The 22,416-nt window shown below is 30.1% G+C and overlaps 9 protein-coding genes across 9 annotated transcripts; 4 read left to right on the top strand and 5 right to left on the bottom strand. All coding sequences in view use genetic code 12, as the record gives it.

The window, feature by feature from the left end:
- Window positions 1-783: 783 nt before the first annotated feature.
- UTP15 (snoRNA-binding rRNA-processing protein) lies at window positions 784-2,055 on the top strand (the record flags this gene model as incomplete). The annotated part of the gene is made up of 1 exon (XM_709360.1): window positions 784-2,055. The coding sequence occupies one exon, from the start codon at window positions 784-786 to the stop codon at window positions 2,053-2,055; it is 1,272 nt and encodes a 423-aa protein (XP_714453.1).
- A 576-nt stretch (window positions 2,056-2,631) lies between these two features.
- Window positions 2,632-4,572, top strand: CAALFM_C208660CA (uncharacterized protein; the record flags this gene model as incomplete). The annotated part of the gene is made up of 1 exon (XM_709361.1): window positions 2,632-4,572. One exon carries the CDS (start codon window positions 2,632-2,634, stop codon window positions 4,570-4,572), a length of 1,941 nt encoding a protein of 646 aa, XP_714454.1.
- A 307-nt stretch (window positions 4,573-4,879) lies between these two features.
- CAALFM_C208650WA (uncharacterized protein) lies at window positions 4,880-5,353 on the bottom strand (the record flags this gene model as incomplete). Its single annotated transcript, XM_709362.1, has 1 exon — window positions 4,880-5,353. The coding sequence occupies one exon, from the start codon at window positions 5,351-5,353 to the stop codon at window positions 4,880-4,882; it is 474 nt and encodes a 157-aa protein (XP_714455.1).
- A 1,058-nt stretch (window positions 5,354-6,411) lies between these two features.
- Window positions 6,412-7,017, top strand: PST2 (Pst2p; the record flags this gene model as incomplete). Its single annotated transcript, XM_709363.1, has 1 exon — window positions 6,412-7,017. One exon carries the CDS (start codon window positions 6,412-6,414, stop codon window positions 7,015-7,017), a length of 606 nt encoding a protein of 201 aa, XP_714456.1.
- Window positions 7,018-7,359: 342 nt separating this feature from the next.
- On the top strand, window positions 7,360-8,763 carry CAALFM_C208630CA (uncharacterized protein; the record flags this gene model as incomplete). The annotated part of the gene is made up of 1 exon (XM_709364.1): window positions 7,360-8,763. One exon carries the CDS (start codon window positions 7,360-7,362, stop codon window positions 8,761-8,763), a length of 1,404 nt encoding a protein of 467 aa, XP_714457.1.
- A 285-nt stretch (window positions 8,764-9,048) lies between these two features.
- Window positions 9,049-10,530, bottom strand: CAALFM_C208620WA (uncharacterized protein; the record flags this gene model as incomplete). The annotated part of the gene is made up of 1 exon (XM_709366.2): window positions 9,049-10,530. The coding sequence occupies one exon, from the start codon at window positions 10,528-10,530 to the stop codon at window positions 9,049-9,051; it is 1,482 nt and encodes a 493-aa protein (XP_714459.2).
- A 615-nt stretch (window positions 10,531-11,145) lies between these two features.
- Window positions 11,146-12,492, bottom strand: ERG9 (bifunctional farnesyl-diphosphate farnesyltransferase/squalene synthase; the record flags this gene model as incomplete). Its single annotated transcript, XM_709367.2, has 1 exon — window positions 11,146-12,492. The coding sequence occupies one exon, from the start codon at window positions 12,490-12,492 to the stop codon at window positions 11,146-11,148; it is 1,347 nt and encodes a 448-aa protein (XP_714460.2).
- A 771-nt stretch (window positions 12,493-13,263) lies between these two features.
- Window positions 13,264-14,322, bottom strand: GTR1 (Rag GTPase; the record flags this gene model as incomplete). Its single annotated transcript, XM_709368.2, has 1 exon — window positions 13,264-14,322. The coding sequence occupies one exon, from the start codon at window positions 14,320-14,322 to the stop codon at window positions 13,264-13,266; it is 1,059 nt and encodes a 352-aa protein (XP_714461.2).
- Window positions 14,323-15,867: 1,545 nt separating this feature from the next.
- On the bottom strand, window positions 15,868-17,469 carry YWP1 (Ywp1p; the record flags this gene model as incomplete). The annotated part of the gene is made up of 1 exon (XM_709369.2): window positions 15,868-17,469. One exon carries the CDS (start codon window positions 17,467-17,469, stop codon window positions 15,868-15,870), a length of 1,602 nt encoding a protein of 533 aa, XP_714462.1.
- Window positions 17,470-22,416: the final 4,947 nt, after the last annotated feature.

Genomic DNA, 22,416 nt, shown 5'->3' with positions numbered 1-22,416 from the left:
CTTTCCAATCTATAGAAGGGAGATGGGAGGAGGGAATAAACGGAGGGTAATGAAGAAAGGATGAATTATGAAATAATAAATATAAAACTACAAGAATAAAAGGATTGTTTTAAATTGTTGATTTAAAAAAAAAAAAAAAAATTTGAGTTGAGTTGAGTTGAGTTAAGTTAAGTTGAGTTTGGGCCGCAACGTTAATCTAATTTCCAAAACGTGTTTTGCAATACAATTTTATCATATAGTAAGACTGATAGTTAACTCAATTGTTATTTGTTTGTTTGAAATACTTTTCTATTAAGTATTGAACATTTATTTATTATTGTATAGGTACATAGTAATACTATAAATTATGGTATAAAACTATGTTTGATATTTTTCACTAAATAATTGCAAAAAAATTCAATGAAAAATTTTACAGATATGTTTTCAAGAGTCAGGTAATTACAAAACTACTACACTTTTTACATTATAAATTCCAATCAATCTTATCAATTCTTTAATCTACATATTGTATAACCTTCCATTTATTAAAGATTATAAACTCCACCACACACTTGTAACATTATTCAATCAATCAATGTAGTTGGTTGGTCAGTTGGTCGGTCAGTCGTGTGAGTGTTGACAATTTATTACAATCATTTTTGGTTGTTCTTTTTGACTTAATGGCGTGTGTGTGCGATGAGTTTAGTACAGTCCAATCCAAATTTTTTTTTTTTCATTCCATTCACTCATTCACTCATTTACATCTAATCAATACTATAAATTAGTCAAAGAGTTCTATCAGCCATGTCATCTACTAAACAGGATCTTCCACAAGCTAGGGCTCCAACTTTACCATCCAAAACAACACCTGAACAAAGATATTGGAGAAGTTATATAACTCCTCAATTAATTAAAGAAAATCATCCGATAACCAGTATTGAATTCAATCCTACAACACCTAATGATTTTGCTATTGCCTCAGCAACTAAAATTCAAGTTTTTTCATCTAAAACCAGACAAGTAATAAAAACTTTCTCACGATTTAAAGATGTAGTATATTCTGGTAATTATAGATATGATGGGAAATTATTAGTTGCTAGTGATGCATCAGGATTAGTATCAATATATGATAGTTATCAACCACGAAATTTATTAGTTAGCTTAACTCCTTCTTCCCATCCTACTCATGTGGCAAAATTTCACCCCACTATTGGGAATCAATTAATCACGGGGTCAGATGATAGAATGTTACGAGTTTATGATATTTCTCAAACTTCTAATGGGCCCATTATACAATTTGATAATATTGATCATGAAGATTATATAAGAAGTGTTAATTTCATCCCGGGAGATTCCAATTTAATAGTTACTGGGTGTTATGATGGAAATGTAAGAATATTAGATGTAAGGGATCCTCATCGTGTTGTTGCCAAATTTGATCAAGAAAACCCTGTTGAAGATATATTAGCTGTATCTTCAAATACTTTAGTTAGTGCTGGTGGACCTTATGTTAAAATTTGGGATTTAAATAGAATGAGTCAAATTCATCAATTAAACAATTTTAATAAATCAACTACATGCTTATCAAATACTCATACCAATGGATTAATGGTAGGGTCATTAGATTCTACCATTAAAGTATTTGATTATACTTCAACTAATTGGCAAGTTCAATTTGGTTGGAAATTTGGTAGTGGAGTTTTATCATGTGGTGTATCACCAATTAATCAAAAGCATTTTGTTGCTGGATTAACATCAGGATTAATTTCTATAAGAACTAAAAAAACTGAACCTAAAGTTAAACAAGGAATTAAAAATGATGTATCTGGTGGTTATGCTAGAATGATGAAAGGTAGAGATTATACTGGTGAAGAAGAAGATCATATAATTGAAAGTTCAAAAATAATAACTAATAAAACTAATAAAAGTGTTAATGAATTAATGCTGAGTTATAAGAAATATCTTGGTGCTAGTGGTTCAATTGATGATATTAAACCAAATGATTTGAAACAAGAAATTAGTCAATGCTTAAAAGCTAAAGAAATTTGTGGTATGTTAGAACTTTTAGGTGTATAAATGGGCCTCTGGCCCCTTATCCCCCCCCTTCCCAATAAATCATTTGCATAAGTATTAAAGGTGAATAAAAAATGCTCTTAGCGTAAGTTTGATTTGTTATATATGCTAAGCTATCTAATTTTTAAAACAAATCTTTGGTAATAATGATTAAATAGTTGTAAACTTTGGTGGCACAAGGAAATACAATGTACTTCTTCTATGACAGAGAGTTTGATCTCAATTGCTATCACAAGACATTAAAATATAAAAATAAAGCAACAACTATTAGAAAGATTGTTAATTAATCTTATTATATCAATATTTAAACCAATGATAATTGATCATTTTATACAAATGAGATTAAATAACAAGAAACGTCATCTCCATTGGCCTTATCAAAATTGAAGTATCCGGCTCCGGCAATCGGCAACTGGCGGGGCTGATTCGCAAATTTGGTGGGGGGGGTGGTGGAAAGAGAAAAAGTTATCATCAACATCAACCAACCTCGGTACATCTTTCCTCCAAATGCTTTCTTTCTAAAAACACTTTCTTATATCAAAAAGACCAACGATAAACCCAGTCAATTAACTATTCTGGATGACAAAAAAGACATTAACATTTAAACATTTACTAAAACTGATAGGTCAAGGAATATGGTATTCTCGAAATCATTTAATTCATAGTTATTTACTTATCCCCATTGGGATTATAATTATTATGACAATATTATATGGATTCAATATTTTATTAAAAGATATTTTTAAAATTAAATTTCCTTGTTCAGTATTAGGAATGTTAATTAATCTTATCTTTTTATGTATTTTGAGTTATTTAAGTGAATTTAAAAAGAGTGGTGGTGGTAGTAGTAGTGGTAGTGATAATGAAGAAGAAGAAGACGGTCATTCAAGGGTATACGTTAGACATATACGAAATGGATCAAATTGGATCTTAACTAATTATTTAAGATTAATCAAACCATCAATGAATTTCACATTGAAATGGATTAATGTATTTTTTATACCTTCATTTGTAATATTACCATTATCTGATCCAATTACATTTATTGAATGTTTAAAAATTGCTGGAGTATTTATTGTGGGGATGATAATATTAATTCTTGTTGATGTTAATTTAATAAAAGGTTTGAAATTTGTTTTTAATAAATTTGGTCATAATAAAGATGATAAAATTCATTCTGATGAAGAAGTAGTAGTAGAAGAAGAAGAAATTGAATTACAAAATTTACAATCCAAATCTAAATCTAAAGGTATTACTAGTATGAGAGATGATATTACAACTATAGATCTTGATAGTTTACGTCCAACTGAAAATAAGGAAGTAACTCCACCACCACCACCATTACCACGACTACCAATTAATGAAAATCCATTTGAAGATACTTCTGATTTGATTGAACCAGAACCCATTTATCATAAACCTCATCACGTTGATATGTTTCCTAGAACTTCTTCTCAAAATATATCTATTCCAACAACACCAACAACACTACCACCACCACCCGAAACAAAGAGATCTTTTGAACAACAAGAACTAGTAGTGGAGGTAGATGACGATGATTCTGAACTTTCACAAATAACAATATTTATCACTAATTATATTGATTGGATATTATATTCATTATTATTTATAATTTCTTTACCATTGTATTACATACCATCAATTCATACTTATTTACCATATCATTTAAGTATAACCATAATTTCATATTATATTGCATTATTAATTCCTCAAAAATATCCAATCACAAAAAAATTTGCTCATCCAATCATTGTTTCCACCGGATTAATATTATTTATTTGTTTTATTGGTTCATTGATCTACCATCATAATTCACCAAAAGGTTTTTTAGATGATTTGAAATTTTATAAAACTGGTAAAAATTATTTAAATTTATTCACTGGTATCACTTTAAATAATAATTCTAAATCAACTTTGGTGCCTTCTGATAATCCAACATCAACTCCACAATGGCCTGGATGTGGTGATTTTTTATCATCATTAATGGATGTATCAATTGTGGCATTATCATTACCAATGTTTACTCATCGGAAAGATTTCATTAAGAATGCGTCAATTTTAATGCCAACAATATTCATTAGTATTGCATTGACATTTTTCATTTATCCTGTGATTTGTCATGCCATTGGTATTCAACCAGAACGATCAATTGGGTTTATTGGAAGATCAGTGACATTGGCTTTGGGTACACCATTAATTTCAGCATTAGGTGGATCTATTTCATTAATGGCCGTGTGTACAATATTATCAGGGATTTTGGGAGTTTTAATAAATGAACCATTATTTAAATTTTTAAAAGTTGATAAACAAGATTATGTCACTCGAGGGGTAACTTTAGGAATTAATTGTGGAGCTATCGCAACGGCTCATTTATTGAATGTTGATCCTAGAGCTGCTTCAATGTCAAGTTTAAGTTTTTCAGTGTTTGGTACTATAATGGTTATAATGGCAAGTGTTGGTGCCGTTAGAGATTTAGTTAGAACTTGGGTAGGACTATAGTAATTTGGTATAGACGAATTAAAATGCATTTATTTATTTTAAAGAGTAGTTAGTCAATGTTAGTTTCTTCATAATAAAATGTAAACCTTCACAAGGCATTCTGAGACCAGTTCCTGCTTGTTATTGATACCATTATTGAATAAATTTCCATATCCATTTTAACATAACCCCCTCCAAATTTTACAAATCCTTCTTTGATATAAAAAAACAAAAATAAATTATGCATTCAAATTGTATTTGTCTAATATACAAAAAAAAAAACAAACAACCAAATAATGATCTTCTTTTCCCGCCCCCCCTAATATCTTTACGCTTCACCAGCTTCAATTAATTCTTTAAATTCTTCTTTGGCATATCTTAATCCACAATATCCACACGTAGCAGCTTTTGGTTGATCCAAATTAATGAAAACTTTAGGATGTCCTTGTAAAGTACTACCTCTATTACCATCACAAACAGCAATATTACCTTGTTCATGACTTAAATATTTGATTGGTTCTTTAGCAATTAAATCTATGGCAGCATAAGGTCTTGGTTGTTCTTCTAAATCTTTTTGAACAAATCTATAAGGATATTTACTAATGATTTCTATTCTTTCTTCTTGTGATGGAGACCAAGTGACATTTCTATTGGGAGCTTGATTGGCAAAAGCATTTGATTGTAAATCTTTTTTGGTTAATTGTGATGCTTCTGGTCTTGCTACATCTGGTCTTGATGTTACTGATGAATTGAAACGTAAAAATACAAGCTGTCTAGTTGATAATCTAGTTATTCTCAACATTATTCTGAATATATAGATAGGGAATAGGTTAATTAATGATGGGTGAACTATTAGTTAAAAACTTATCCAATAATGAAAGTGTTCTTGTTGATATTTTTTTTCTTTCTCATTCAATCATAATTTCGCACACTTTAATTGGGTGGTGAAAAAATCATAATTTATTTACCCGGAGAGTTATTATTACTCAAGTATAACAATTATTAATAAAATATAGTCATTTGTTTCTGGGAATAACATTGGTAAATAAACATAAGATTGCTTGCATTTTAACAGTTTTAAAACTGTCTATTTCAATAATTTAGAACAATTCTGGCAGGTTTTAATTTACTCTCCAAGAATTTATATAATGTATGTAGTTGAGTGTATCGCTACCAACTGAAAAAGGATTTCTATGAAATCTTAGTTTGACATTTTATCCTTGGTAGGTAGATTTTAGGCTGGCTTTGTCTATTATAGAGAATGTAATATGTTAGTTTAATGGTTTGACATACCTCGTATGATATTAAACAAGATTGGAATTGTTGTTAATAGGTGTATATCAGTACATTTGTACACTTTTAGCCCAGAACTTGTTTAAACTAACTTGCCGAACTATATCCCAAAAATAGAATACCGAACCCCCGCCAAAAAAAGGACCTCTTTTTCTGGATCCATCACTCAATTTATTCTACACCGTTCCCACTTTTGTTCTGTAGATCAAGTATTCATTAGGTAGTTATAACTTGAATATGAATTGGTCCATCGCGTATCTATGTGTAATCAAATCCCTTAGTAAGGATTATGTAAGATGAAACTCAATTTCATGTAGTGACTAAGTAGTAGTAGAGCAACAAACAAATACAAATATTTAACTCATTGTGCATATTGCAATACTTGATGGAGTAAAAATCAATCACTGTTACATAACCATCTATTCCACCACCATCTCACCGTTCGACGACTTTCTCACAGTGTTTTCCCACAGTTTTAGTTTCTTTCCTCTTCTTCTTCTTCCTTTTTCTTTCTTTCTTTCTTCCTTTCTTTCTTTTGCTTTTCAATTGAAAAATTTACAAGCAATCATGTCTAAACCAAGAGTTGCAATTATTATCTATTCTTTATATCATCACGTTTATACATTAGCTGAATCGGCTAAAATTGGTATTGAAGCTGCTGGGGTTAAACCAGATTTATTTCAAGTTCCAGAAACTTTAACTCCAGAAATTTTGAAATTAGTTAAAGCTCCACCAAAACCAGATATCCCAATTGCTGAGCCAAAAATATTGAATAATTATGATGCATTTTTATTTGGTATTCCTACTAGATTTGGTAATATGCCAGCTCAATGGAAAGGATTTTGGGATGGAACTGGTGGACAATGGGCTCGTGGTGATTTAAGAGGTAAATATGCTGGTGTTTTCGTTTCTACTGGTACTCCAGGTGGTGGTCAAGAAACTACTGTTATTAATACCTTGAGCACTTTAGCTCATCATGGTATTGTTTATGTTCCATTTGGATATGGCTCTCCTCGTTTAGCTGATTTAAATGAAGTTCATGGTGGATCCCCATGGGGTGCTGGTACTTTTGCTGGAGCTGATGGTTCTAGAGAAGTTACTGAATTGGAAAAATCAATTGCTCAACAACAAGGTGAAGATTTTATTAAAACCATTACCCAATTCAAACAATGAAGGAGTGAGTAAATGTTCAAGTAGTTGTATTTGTAATTTAAGTAATACTTACTACTAAAAGTATAGAAAATTAAAGCGTAAAGAGTAAAACGTAGAGAGTAAAAAATTGTTGTGTATAGTTTGCACTAAGAACATAAAAAGTCCTGGTCGTGTACTAAGTATCACAATTTTGAGATTTCTCGTTGTTTGATGAACAGACGCAATTTTTTTTTTTTTTTTTTTCAACGACACTTGAACCAAAAACAATTGTGATAGACAACATCAACGTCCTCCCCCCCCCTCCCCCCCTCCTCTCATTAAACATCAACGTGCTCCCTTCCAGATATAGATTTTCACCAAATAATGTCCTCAAATAAATCACTGAAACCAATAAGGCAAGATTATATTGCCAAAGTGCGTTATACTAATAATCTTCCCCCACCACCCTTAAATCCAAAATTCATTGAATATAATACTACTGATCCCATTTCAACTCAACAAGAAGGAGAATATTTAATATCATCATTATTTCGTAAAGAAAATTTCCAAAATCTAATGGAAAGAATTGATGATCAATTAGGATTAGATTTAAACTTAATTAATAATCGAGGGTTTTTATCGGAAGATAAAATGAATGAAAGTGTTGGTAAATTAAAATATAATCAATTACATCCTAATGATCGTGCATTATTAAGAGATGCAGGAATTGGGAAAATTCTGAAAAATGAACCTGAAGTTTCATTTTTAAGAAGAACAGAATATATATCTGATCGACCATTATCAAAAGGAGGGAATAATTTAAATACTGCTACTGAAGAAATTAAAGTGAAAGAAAAATTATCAAAAGATGAACATTTTGATGCTGATTCTCAATTACAAAATGTTGAAGAAAGTTTTACTGTTGCTAATGAATCATTATATGATTTAAAAAATATTAAACACCCGAAAAAGAAACATTTACGAGCAGTAAATACTTGGCCTTTATTACCTGATACATCAATGTTAGATAATGTATTTTTAAATTTAAGATTTATGGGTAGTGCTTCAATAAATCGTGAATTGAATAATTTAAAACAACAACAACAACAACAACAACAACAAAATGATAAAAAATTTGATGAAAAATTATTTGATCGGGCATTAGAATCATCACTTTTCAAACCAATTAAACTGGAAGGAGGTGAATGGATTTCCATGTATCTGCTTGATGCAACCAACACTTCCACTACTGCTAACGATAACGACAATGAAGAACAAATCAATGACTTATATGAAAAATTACATTCAACAAAAAAGGAACAACCAATAAATTTATTAGATGAAGATGAAGAAAGTTTAGAAACTTATAAATTCAAATATACTAAAAATTATGATATGACTTATCAACCATTTGAACATGAAAATGAAGAATTGGCCATTAAATTTGTATCTGATGAAATTGAAGATCCAGTGTCCAAGGACAACTTTAAGAGGAAAAGAAAAATGGCATATTATTATCCAATTAATGGTAAAATTGAATTGAAAAAACATCGTGCTTCTACAAATTCAGAAATCAATAAATTTATAAAAGAAAGAACTTATGATGGGATAAATTTTATATTGAGAGAACCTTCAACTAATGAATTGAAAAGACTGGATACTATAAGGTCTGAATATGATCCTATGGAATATGAAGGAGAAGATGAAGAAGAAGAAGAAGAAGAGGAAGAGGAGGAACAACAAGAAGAAGAACAACAACAACAAGAAGTTGAGACTAAAGAAGAATAGATGATGATGATGATGATGATGATGTTAATTGATTCAATCTACCGAGCATGGAGGTGATGGTGGTTGACATATTATTTATATTTATATTGGTTAATCTATATAAACTATATTATGTAAAAGAAAGAGAGAACAACGTCCATATTTATATGGACGTTACCAATATATTAATTGGACACAAACATAAAATCGTATGATTTTATGGACATCTAAATAAATATTTAAACAATATTTGAACATTAATAGTGTAATATTTTTAGTATATAATTGTGTGTACTTTTATATAATTTATACAATTGTACAATTTAATTTCTTCTTTTTCTTTTCATCTTTATTGATAACTTCTTTTGAATTCAATTTTTCAGTAATTGTTGTTGTTGTTGTTGTTGGATCCAGTGGATTTAGATTCAGTGAAAGGCTCGATTTTGTTGTTGAACTTGATTTAGATTTAGATTTAGATTGACGTGATTTATTATTATAATTATTTTGTAATCTTTCAGCATATTTTTGATCTTCTTCTTCTTGTAATTGTTTCAATAATAAATAATCTGGATTTTGATCTTGAGAATAAATATCACCACCAAGTTTACTAGTATTGACATTGGGTAAATCTTGATCAATATCCAAGACTGGAGTGAAATCACCCATGAAAAACAAATCATCTTTACCAGATACACTATTTAATGATTGCCATATTATTTTTGATGACTTATTACTATTGACAAACGATGAATCAGTTAATAAAATATAAAATTCTTGATTTGATTTTTTAAATAATGTATTAAAATGATTATTTCTGAAAAAAATTATAAATTGATTTATATCTAATTCATCATTTAATTTATTTAATCCTTGTAAAGTTAATTGAGTTTGATTTAAATTTAACCATTTTTCAATTAATAATTTATTTCCCAAAACCTCTTTATCTTGTTGTTGATCTAATAATAAATAATCTTGAATTTTATCAAAATTTTCTAATTGATCAAATAAATTAACTAATTTTCCATATTCTTGATTAGTCCAAATTTGAGAATTTTGAGAATTTTGAGAATCTTGAGAATTTCCTTCTTCTTCTTGGTGGTGGTGCCCATGTTGATTAATTGGATCAATAATCCAACCATGTTTGAATTTTAATTCAAATAGTTCAAATAATTGTGTTGCCAAATCATATTCAAAATCTCCTGAAATTAATATTGGATTAACATTTAACCCGGTATGTAATAATGGTAATTTCAATAATAATTCATCGATAGTAAATTCTTTTTGGCTGCTGTTGTTGTAGTTCTGGTGGTTTCTATTCCAATCAGTTTTATTCTCTGTGTGTATCAATAATAAATCACCAATATATTCTAATACTTGTTGTAAATCAATTTTTCCTAAACTATGATATTTATTAATAATATTAGTTTTAAAATTATTTAAAGCTTCAAATTTCAATTGATCAACTCCCTTATCTTCATCTTCACCTTCACCTTCACCTTCATCCAGAATAAATGAATTGGTTCGTATATCATTATTAAGTAATAAGGTATTACATAAGGCAATTAATGGACATGGACCATTTATTTCTTGTAATAATATCGGGGTGGTTATAATGGTTTGATTTTGGGGATCTAAACTCCAATTGATTAATTTAATTGGAAATTGTACTGTATCAGTTGGAGTTGGTCGTGAGGAAGATGTAGATCCTGAAGCAACAGGGGGGTTTGTAGAATATGATGATTCCACAGGTTGAGAATTATCGACTAGTAATATAGAGTCTTCTACCATTATAAAAAACTGTCAATTATGATGTTGAGAAAGAAGAAAAGAATGATAATTGTGGGTAAGTTTTTTGGTGTGATGATTTATCTTGTGGGGGTGTGTAGAGGGGGGGGGATAAGTGGGTATTTAATAATATGACTTTATACTCTTAGCCCGAGAGATCGAACAATAATATATGAGAAATCACGGAAATAGTGCGTGCGAGCGAGCGAGCAAGAACGAGGCACAGGTTCTAAATTACAATTAGTAACTTCATTATTAGATCCACAATCTTGGCGAAGTGATAAAAGTAAAAAATTTTTTGACAATCAAGCATAGCCCAGATTACTAATTAGAAATACTTGTCCTAATGATTTAATTATTAATATTGTTCATTGTTGGTAGGTATTTGCAACGACCAATAAAAACCAATGAGAAGAACTAACAGTAGATCAGCCAAAGTTACGTAATACGGGTATGTTGTTTTTTTTTTTTTTATCTAGTTTATTAAATTATATGTATACGTAGCTAGCTATTCTTATTATTATTATTAGTAGCAGTAGCAGTAGTACTAGTATATCTTTTGTAAATGCATAAATAATACTCTTTGATGTGTAAAAGCAAATAATTTATCTTCTATAATCAATAAAGGACAAAATAAATTAAACTTAAAATTAAAGCACCAATACCAAATAACACAACATTACAATTGAAATTTTCTTGTTCAATTCTTCTTTGTACAGATAAATCAATACTTTCTCTACTAGCAACAATCTTGGTAAATTTATTTTCTGGTAATGATTTCATACTTGGAGGTAAAGCTTGTTTGTTTGGATATATCATTTCACAATATTGTTCAATTTCACCACATTTAATCCCAATCTTCAAATAATTTGGATCTCTAACTGATGATTTATGATTAATCACTTGAATATATTCTTTGAAAATCTTGACAACCCCTGGTAATGTTCTACTTTCTAATATCAATCTACAAGTAGTACCTTTTCTAATTTTGACCACTCCATGTAAAACTTTAGGATTATTATAAACTTCAGCTAAAGTAGCCACTGCCATTACTTGAGGAATAGCACAAAATGAGAATGAAGAAGGATCTTTAACTAATGATAAATAATCAAGACAATCAGTGACATGACCCAATGCATTCAAAACTAATTCATTAATACAACTTACTCCAGCAAATTCTTTGGCAGGGGTTTTTACTTTATGGAAATCTTGTAAATTTTCAGTATATTTAGACCAAATTTCTCGAGGCCAAAAACTTCTACCATCTTGTAAATCTTCATGATAATCTCTAATAATATTTGTTTTTTGTAAAAATAACCCCATGGAATCAGCTTTAGCAAAATTATTTTCTGTCAATGTTTTATCACCAAAATTAGCCAATACAAAAAGATTAGTTAAACCTTCACCTACTAATCCAGCAACATAATGACAATATAAATTATAATCTTCAACGGTGGCAACACCATTAACATTAAATTCTTCATCTAAAATATAATCTGCCATACCATTACCCATTTTAAAAGTAATACTTTTAATAATATCTTGATATTGAGGTTTTAATCTATGATAAACATTCAAAATCTTATCAAATTCAACTAAAACAGTTCGATCTTTTTCATTGGGTCCATTACCATCAAATGTCCAATTTTTAGTATTCAATTTAGTATCAAATTCACGCAACAAAGGGATTTTAATTGATGATTTAATCGTCATATCATCTTCAATAGTATCTAATGCTCTTAATACAAGATAAAAGATCATCACCGCATCACGTAATTCTGGATGTAATTCTTCAATGACAGCAGCAAATGATCTTGAAGTTAGATTCAATAATTCATAACATCTAACCAATTCTTTATCATTAACATCTCTTTTACCTGGATGTAATGGTTGTCTAAATCCAAAAAGTTGTATAACTGCTTTAAGTTCAATAGGATGTGATAATAATTGTAAAAATTTGCCCATTGTATATATTGGTGGTTTAATGTGGAATAAATTTGACAACAGGTGGTGAAAAAATATTGGGTTGGGAAGAGAATAATATATATCTTTTTGAATTGATGAATTCTAATGCAATAAGCGTGGAGAGGTGATGAAAAAGCAAAGAAAAGGAATTAAAGAGGGACAATCAATTGTGAAAGATGTCGTTGACTGTTAAAGAAATCTTTTGATGGTAGTAGAAGGTGTTGCTGAAATTTTTTTTTAATTTTGGTTGTTGTTGTTGTTGTTGTTGTTGTGAGATTAGTGTTGGAAAAATTTAATTTAACAACTTTTTGTCGTTTATGACAAGAGGTGATTGATGAACGAGATGGATGGGAAATGGGCTGGGCTGGGCTGGGCAGTGGGCTGGCAGTAGTTTCCGGTACGACCAAAAAAAATATTCACGTGACGCGCGTGACACTCTTCGGATAAGAAACAGATCAGTACTACATTCTTCTTTTTATTCTTACACTTCAACATACATGAAATCTTTTTCCAACCTTACAACAACAACAACAACAGAGATTCTTCTAATTCTAATTAACTTGTATAGAAACTGATTCGTGATTTTGTTAATAGTTTTAATTACAGATTAAAACTTAAAACTCCCACCTGTTAAGTTTGACTCTAAATATATTGTATATTCTCTAAATACAAAAAGATTAAAAGTTGATTGGTTGGTTGGCTGGTTCTTTKGKTKGGTATGTACTTGTATACATTCCTCTTCTACTTGATCCTCAATTCTTGCTTGCTGTTTTACTCATTATTTTCAATTTTTTCAAACCATCTTCTAGCAGCTTTAATATTATCTAAAATCAATAATTCTTCATGTTGCTGAATCATGTTTTGAGTATCTTTTTTATCTTTTAAAACAATCATAATAAACATATTATCAGTTATAATATCAATATAAAAATTGGTTCCATTACTACCTCGAATAATTAAATTTTTAAAATTTGTTCTTAATTTTGTTATTGATTGTTTATAAGTTTTAATAATATTAGATATTTTTTCAAATCGTTTAGGATCCAATTCTTCATTTGTTGAATCTTGATCATTATCAATTGATTTTTGTTGCTGCTGTTGCTGTTGCTGTTGCTGTTGCTGTTGCTGTTGCTGTTGCTGTTGCTGTTGCTGTTGCTGTTGTATTGATGCTGTTGATGATATCACTAAAAATGTAGTTTTTTCAAACAATATAATTTCTTCAGCATCTAAAATAGAATTAAATTCAATTAAATTATTATTAAATAAATTAATATTAGGAATTAATGAACAAACAATTTGTGACCATGCTTTATATAAACTTTCATCCCATATTGAAGTTGGGAAACCAATTAATTTAAAATGATAAGGATTAGAAATTTTTTGTAATTTTTCCATCATAATTTCAAATAATTCTTGACGTTTATCAATTTGTACTAAATCCATTTTATGTAATAATACAAATACTTTTGCCCCTGGCAGATATTGTTGTAAATTAGTTAATGATTTAATAAAAATCTCAATATCTTTATTAATCAGTTTACTTTCAACATCAAATACATGGATTAATACTTGAACCATTTTAAAAATATGATCCTTTTGATTAGTAAAATAATTATCCATAAATACTGTTTGACCTCCACAATCCCATAAATTTAATGTCATATTACCTAGAAATCGTAAATGCAGTAATTCAACATCAATAGTGGCACCTAAACGTCGAGTATCTAATGCTGAATAATTGGAAAATATAATTGATCTCATGGAAGATTTACCAGAACCTGAACGTCCCATTAAAAGTAGTTTCTTTCTTGATGATGCAGATGTAGACATGATAAGAAGAATGTGTGTGTATAATTTTAATATTTAATTTAWTTTAGTTATAAGATGAAAAAAGTGAGATTGTTTTGTTTTCAATAATTTAAATTTAAATAGAAATGATTATGATTATGTTGTTGTTGTTAATGATGATGATGATAGTTAAGATTGAGTATAAATTAGTGTAAATGTTATACACGAGAGATTGACATTTTGAAATTGCCGTTTTTTTATCTTCTTTTCCATCTCCCTTTATTGGTTTAGACACGTACTTTTTTTTCATAGTAAGTACACGACTTATATTGGTAGCGCTACAAAACTATCAACATCATCATCATTCAAGTTGCCAAAATTGATATGGTATAGACTGTTTATTTTGATTTGTTAAAATACTTAGACTGGTAGAGTCAAAAGAAATACTAGTTGTATATATACAATAACAAAGCCATAGATCTTACAATAAACAATAATTTAGGTGTTCGTATTTTTGGTTTTTTATATTTATTTTTTGACCTTATTTGTAGAATTATAAATATGATATGACTATACTTAGCCGCGTGTGTGTTATGAGTTGTTGTTTTGTTGATTCTTTTGCATAAACAATATGGATTGACACTATTCTCAGTTATTGTTGTTGGATATAAGTTCAGAACTTCTTTATAGATCATAGAAGTGGTATAACTTCAATGATCTATTGTTTTTTCACTTGTTTCCAATTTTGTGATGTTTTCAAGTGCAATCGAATTCTTTTGATGTCAACTAACAACTAACAACAACAACAACAACAACAACAACAACAACAACTAATTATGACCCAAATCCATACATTTTGTAAACTTTTAAGTTGATTTCCTATTTAGTTAATTAATGAGATGCTTGATTGAAGTATGGAAAAATGTCAACAAATATAAACAATGAATTTATTGAATGTCTTATATCCATGAAAGAAAGAGGTCAGATAATATTTGGTTTCTTCTACAGAATGTTAAGTTAAATAAATTAAAAAATTTTAATATTATGACCGAAACGATTAATAGTATGTATACAATACTATAATATACGAAAATATAGAACTCACCAACAAACTAACAAACAAAATTCACATTCAAGATATGCAAAAAATTGTAGAATTAAATTTGTAAAGTAGTAAAAAACTAAGGAGGGGGGTATATATATATATCTTAAATAACAATTTCTTCTTAAAAACAAGAACTGAATGCTAAATAAGGTGAAAAAAAAAAAAAATTTGTGACCGAAACTAATAATAATAATGAATTAAGATAATACATAAATCATAAGACTCTTCAACTTCTGTTCATGATAGTTGGTATAATGATTGTAAGGACAGAATTGAAGCAACTCTTAATAATTTAATAACCGAAAAATTAATAAAGTTGATAATTATAATAATAATAAATGAAGGAATAATTGAAATATGAATCTAAGAATGGAAAAAATAATAACATGATTGTAGAAAGTTAATAACGTGGGGGGTGGGGGTATATTGTCTTATGCGAAATAGTTGATTGTGAATCAAAGTGTGAATGGAGAATGTTAAACTTAAATGAAATAAGCTAATGGAATCAAAGCTAAAGCCAAGACTGAGGCACCAGCTGAAGCGGCGGCGGCACCTTCAAAAGTACTAATGGCAGCTTTACCAGAACCTGAAGCTTTAGCAACAGTGGTTTGAGAAATAGTAGTTTTAGCAGAAACAGCAACTTGTTCACCATTAACACCACCAGCAACGGTATTTTCCGGTGTCAAAGTACCTGGAGTAGCTTGAGCTTCAACAGTGACTTTGTTAGCAGTACTAGCATGAGCACCTGAGGCACCTGGAGCTGGAGCACCTGGAGCTGAAGTAGCAGCACCAGCTGGAGAACCTGGTTGATGTTGTTCACCACCTTTAGTTGGAGTAGCTTTAGTAACAGTAATGTAAGCAACAGTTTCAAAAGTAGAACCATGAGTGGTGACAGCAGTAGTTTTTGGAACATAGACAGTACCTTCAGAAGTAATAGCATTAGTAGCATAAGTTTCACCTTGAGTTGGGCCAGAACCAGTTGGTTTATAAGTAACATAATGAGTAGTAGAACCTTCAACAACAGTAGTAACTTCAGTTGGAGTGGCAACAGCAGTAGTTTCATGACATTTGTGTTCATCGCAAGCAACAACAGTGATAACTTTAGTTGAAGCAACAGTTTCAACAGAAGAAACTGGACAGTAAGTAACGTATTCAGTTACAACACCTTCAGAAACAGTAGTAGCAGTAGATGGAGTAGCTTCAACGGTGGTTTCTTGACATTTGTTTTCACTACATGAAGTGATGGTGATGACTTTAGTAGATTCAACGGTTTCATAAGAACTTAATGGACAGTAAGTAGTGAAAATAGTTTCAGTACCGTGGACCGTAGTGACACCAATACTAGCAGTAGCTGGAACAGTGGTAGCATGACAAGCATCATTATGACAAGAAGTAATAGTGACAACAACGGTGTTTTGTTCAGTAACAGTGGATTCACCATTAGCACCAGTAGCAGTAGCGGCAGAATCACCACTACTTTCACAAGAACTAGATGAAACAACAGTAGTAGATCTGATAGTAGCAGAATCAGAACCAGAACCGGATTCGGAACCAGATGGAGAAGCAGAACCCGATGGGGAAGCAGAACTTGAACCTGGAACGTAATCAACAACTTCAAGAGTAGAACCTTCAAGAGCAGTACCTTCAGTATTTTCAATAGAAGCAATAAAATCATCAATTTGATCTCTTTTAACAATTGGAGTTTCACCCATTAATCTTCTTCTAATAGCAGCAGTAGAATTAGCTTCTAATTGTTTTTCTAAATGAACTTGGAAAAATGGAACGGCACCAGCACCATATAAATTACGAGCTGGAACATTAATCACTTTACCAGCATTACGAATATCAGTATTATATCTAACATTATTAACAATAGTATAATAGAATTGAACATTATATTCTTCAAGGGAAACAAATGTGAAGAAAGCAGCTAATGAAGCTGGAATGGTGAATGGACAAACACCAGTGTCCAAATCGACAACAGCAACTTGTTGATTATCAACCAAACAAGCAACATCTTGAGCTAAAGTGGTGGTAGCAGCAAATAATGCACTTGCAGCAGCAAAAATAGTAGATACCTTCATTATTATTATTATTTCTTGGATTTGATAAATTAATTAAAGCGAGTGTGAATTAATTGATCAAAAGATTAATGATATTTGATATGAAGATGATTAATTAGTCCCTTTAAAAAGGAAAAAGAAAGATATAGAAGAAATTGAAAATGGGAGAAATTGGGTTTATTTATATATTATATTGAAAAGTTGAAATTAGAACAAAGGATTTTGAGGGGGGAGGGAAAGAGGAAAAGGAAAGGAAAGAAAGATATTCCAACGGCAACAAAGTAAAAAGAAGACAATTTTGCAATAATAAGGAGATTCTTTTTAAAAAGAGTACAAAAACCTAATCCGAATGGTAATTAAAAGTGAGTGAGTAAGTGAATGAGTGAGTGGGTGGRTGGGTGGTTGTTGGTAGAATGGTGATTAATTCTATCAATGCATCAAAACACAATAAAATATAATACTGCAAAAAATAAAAGAGGAAAAAGAAATATACAAAAGTAGTGTGTGTGGTGATAAAAAGCTGCAAAAGCTGTAAAATTTCCACATTACACAAAACTAAAATAGTTTATTTATGTAACACAAAATGCATTTTCTTAATTTCTTTAACAATAAGAAAAAAAAAAATATGAAACTAAAAAAGTCAAATATAAACAACAACAACAACAACAACAAGCTGTTGGGATTTTCCGTTTCTAATATTTCCAATCCATACCTTCAAAAATTATAACCAATATGATTCTTTAATTTGATTTAATTAATGTATTGGATAAAGAATTTAAGAGTGTACAGTTTTTTGTTTTTGAAATAGAGGAGGGGGGGTGTATAATAACTACTTCTTGTCCATACTCTTGTTCTTGCTGTTGGTTGTTGGGTTACGCGTTACAAATTCGGAGATGCGTTAAAAAATCAACACAATATAGACTGTATTATTTTTAATCAAGCTATTGTTGAAGATTCTTTGTATAACTCATACATGTGCAAATGCTTAAATGATTGAGCTTGACTATTCTTTATTTGAACTCGGGTTATATTTTTCGTTCTTGTTCTTGTTCTTGTTGGTAGTGAATTGAGGTTAGTTCCTTTTTAGATCAATTCGTATTTGGATTTGGATTGTTTCTAAAAGAGGCGTTGCTGCTGCTATTCCAAAATCATTGGACAGTGACGAACAAATATAATATCAATGGCATTTTTCAGGCTTTTTGGGGAAATAGTATCAAAACCGTGGACCATTTGGGAGAGATGTTCTATTTTTCTATTTTTTCGTTTGATAATTGGTAACTTTGGTCACTGAGTAACCGTGCAATACTGAGGTTTTTTTGCTGGTCAATTGATACGAATGTAGAACGCTGTTGATTTAATTCATAAAATAACTGATAATAGTTGTAAAAGAAGAAATTGGAACTAGAACCACCAAGAAAAAAGAACATATTTGTACGAGAAGTATACCAATTGTGTTTCAATAAAGAAGTCCTCAGTATTGTTTAGTCGGTAGTAACACGTTCTAAATCTTCTATTCCGTCCTGTCACCCAACACTAACCTGATAAATAACGCCATATTTTGTTGTTAATATGCGATTGTGAAGTGATTTTAATTTTTTTTTTTTTTTGGAACTACGCAAAAGAATGAAAACAACAGAAGAACGTGATCAACATATATCTTAACAATTGAAAGAACTTTTTTAAAGTAGAAATCTATCTCAGAGAAATACTAAATATTACATCACGTATGGTATTATTATTATTTATTGTCGTTGTCGTTCAAATGTAAACTGCACAAGTAGTTTTATTTTTTTTTTTTAACATTATCTATCTTCCCATGGCTTTAAATCGCTTCATTGGATTCTTGGAATGTTAATATGTGTGTATATAGTTCTTATTAGAGTTGTTTGGTGAATGGGTGGGTGGATGAGTCGGAATATGGGATGTTTATTGCATGAATTGGTCTGTATGATTTTGTACACAACTATACTTATTCTTGGTAATCATGATGGTTACAAGATGAAAAAACAAGAAAACTTAACATGATCAACAACAACAACAACAGCTGGTCAATCTGACCAAACTATATTCCTCCTCAACATCAATTCAAGATCAGTACGTAGTCAATAATTAAGTTTAAATAGCTTTTATTTTTTTAGATAATGCATTTCTACTCTATATAATTCTAATAATCCATTTCCAAGATGAAATAAATGATGGAGAGCTCTAGAATACACAATCAAAATGCACTAATTGTTTCAAATCGCGTGGTTATATAATCTTTTTAGTTTTCATCTGTTGTCTATTGTTCTCAGAAAATTTTAATTTTTTGTTCATGCACATGCTGCATGTGTGCTGATTTTGTTGGCTTTTTTAAAGTGTTTTTGTTGTTGAACTGTCAATTTGGTGGTGGTGGTAGTGTTGATGGTGTGTCTCTTTGTTCTTCTATATCTTGGCAGAATTGACAATTGCAGAGATTTCTTAGATAATACTTCTTTTCTGAAATAATATGGAGGGAGGGGGGGGGATGGAAATCGCCAACCATACAAAGAGATTGTTAACCCATGATTCCTTTGAGACGGAATACCATTTATTGTTCAAGGGTTAACATAAAATTGGCATTGAAGAATAAGGCACGGGGGGGAAGGAAGAGGCGGAACATCAAAAATTTACTTTTTGTTAGTTTTTTGAAACTTTCAACAAATTAGTAGCTTTGACTAAAAAACATATATGTGTAGTAATAGTAATACACATCAATTAGTTCTTGCTTTTCAAGATATTGTGTCCACAAAAAAAAAGGGGGTAAAACATAATAATACATAATTTGTAGATATGATATACACAAACTATTATTTGATATTATTTTAGCAATCAACAACTCTCAATATCATTTGAATAACTGTCGTCTTTAATAGATATCTTTTCTTTTCTCCGTTTTGCTTTATTATGTTTTTCCATAAACGGACGAATAACTGCAATGAACAAACCCGACTGCAATTCCCATATATAATATGCTTTAACCACCGCAACAACTGCATAGTTTAAACATTGATGAAACCTTTAGACTCTACATGTATTAAGCAAGTTACTTATTTACTTACTTACTAATCAAACTGAAAATTGGGGGAGAGAGCGGAGTGGGGGATTGAATTAAGTTTTTAGTTGTGAAAAAATCCAATTTTGCAATATATTTGGTTTTTCTTTTGGAGTAAAAAAAAAGAAGACAAGAAATGCCGATTACTGTTTCATTCAAAGCAACTCAAAGACGACAAACACAATAGTAATACTTTTTACTTTAGTGTATATTTTTTTAATAGTTAACATACTTTAAGGCACAATTATTGCAACTAATTAACTGACTGAGTGACAGTGGGAATTGACTCATTAACACTTTAATAAAAAAAAAAGGGGGAAGTAATGAGGGAAAGGCGGAATATGATAGATTTATGGAAATGTTTAAAAGTCTAGATTTACCATTACTATTTCCGTGTCCTATAAACTATAAACAATCTCGATACGGTCATTATTATTATTATACGAATGATTATTTAACAATGTTATGACTTTAGTTCCCTCGAATCGCTTGCTATAACAACCTAATTCAATTTCTATTGTTGAAATACAATAACTCAGGTGTCTTAAATGAATTTAGAGGGGTTTTAAAAAAGAATAAAAAGAGGAGTTGTAAGGGAGAGGTAAGAATTCAGTATATTGTTTTTTTTGAATATAGCAATAACAATAATAATGATTGAAGCTTAAATCTATCTTGCAAAGCAATTCTGAAATAATGTTTTCTCTATTTTTTTTTTTAGTCTTATATTATTGATTGTAATTGTTGCTCGATTGAAGATGCCGTTATATTATCTGAATTTAGTTTAGTTAAATTAGTTCAATATTTTTTTAAAAAAAACAATCAACTTTTTTTTTTTCTAATTTAGAGCATGCATAACAAGTTGATAGTAAACTTTTTTTTTAGTCGTTGTTGTTGTTGGTGTTTGAATTACTGAATCTAAATAATTTCTAAGTTGGTTAGATTATCTTTGTTGTTATTGTTTACTAAAAGCAAAGGGGGAGAGCTGAGTTGGTGAGTAGGTGGAGGGAGGGAGGGGGGGGGGGAAACACGGAGAAAAGTAATAGTTAACTAAATCCATACTAAATAATTCAGAATCCTTCCAACTTAACTAATGGAACCAACAACTGCTTATATTTTCTTCCGGTGGAAATTTAGTTCCACTTTTCTTGGATTGAAAATGATCCGACTTGATTGCAGCAACTGTGTCATGACTCAATTCCTATTCATTGCTGCCAAGAAAAAATCATTCTAAGCCATATAAGCCATATAAGCCATATAAGCCATATTGATATCTGTATCTCCTTCCTTATCTTGTTTCCCAAAACTACCACAAATGAATCAAAAGAGGTAAACTGATTAGTCAAAACATAACACAACCACACATATATACACACACAAAGCAATGATTAAAAGAGTTATAATATTTAAGTTCTAATTTTCTTTCACACCCACCGGCAACTTTAAGAGAATTTTGCCAAGTATTATTATTGTTCTGTCTGTCTGTCAATTATTTCTATTATTATTTATCTTTATTTCTAATCTATCTAATGATAATCACGTAACTCACTCACTCACTACATTTCTTATTGTTCTGTTGTTGTTGTTGTCATTGTAAATTAAAGATCTTTAATTGTTCTCACTTTTTTTAGTATCCCCCCTGTATGGGTTATATGGCTTGTTTCGATGAAGAATTTTAATCTCGGGATTTCTGGATCTTTCTTTCTGTGAGATTTCACCTTAACAGAAATTGATCGACTACTACTACTACTACTACTACTACTTTTGATGATGATCATCAACAACTCTTTATTTTGATATAATGAGGCTAACGTTATTCTTGAAATTTGGTTTGATAAACGTTTTTTTTTTTTTTTGCCTCGAGATATTTTTAGTGATTATTTCGAGTTTGTTTAACT

Source organism: Candida albicans, chromosome 2 (genome assembly GCF_000182965.3).
Source record: "Candida albicans SC5314 chromosome 2, complete sequence".
NCBI classification, from domain to species: domain Eukaryota; kingdom Fungi; phylum Ascomycota; class Pichiomycetes; order Serinales; family Debaryomycetaceae; genus Candida; species Candida albicans.
The sequence above is the reverse complement of the archived record's forward strand: the minus strand, read 5'-3'. Positions and strand labels throughout refer to the sequence as shown.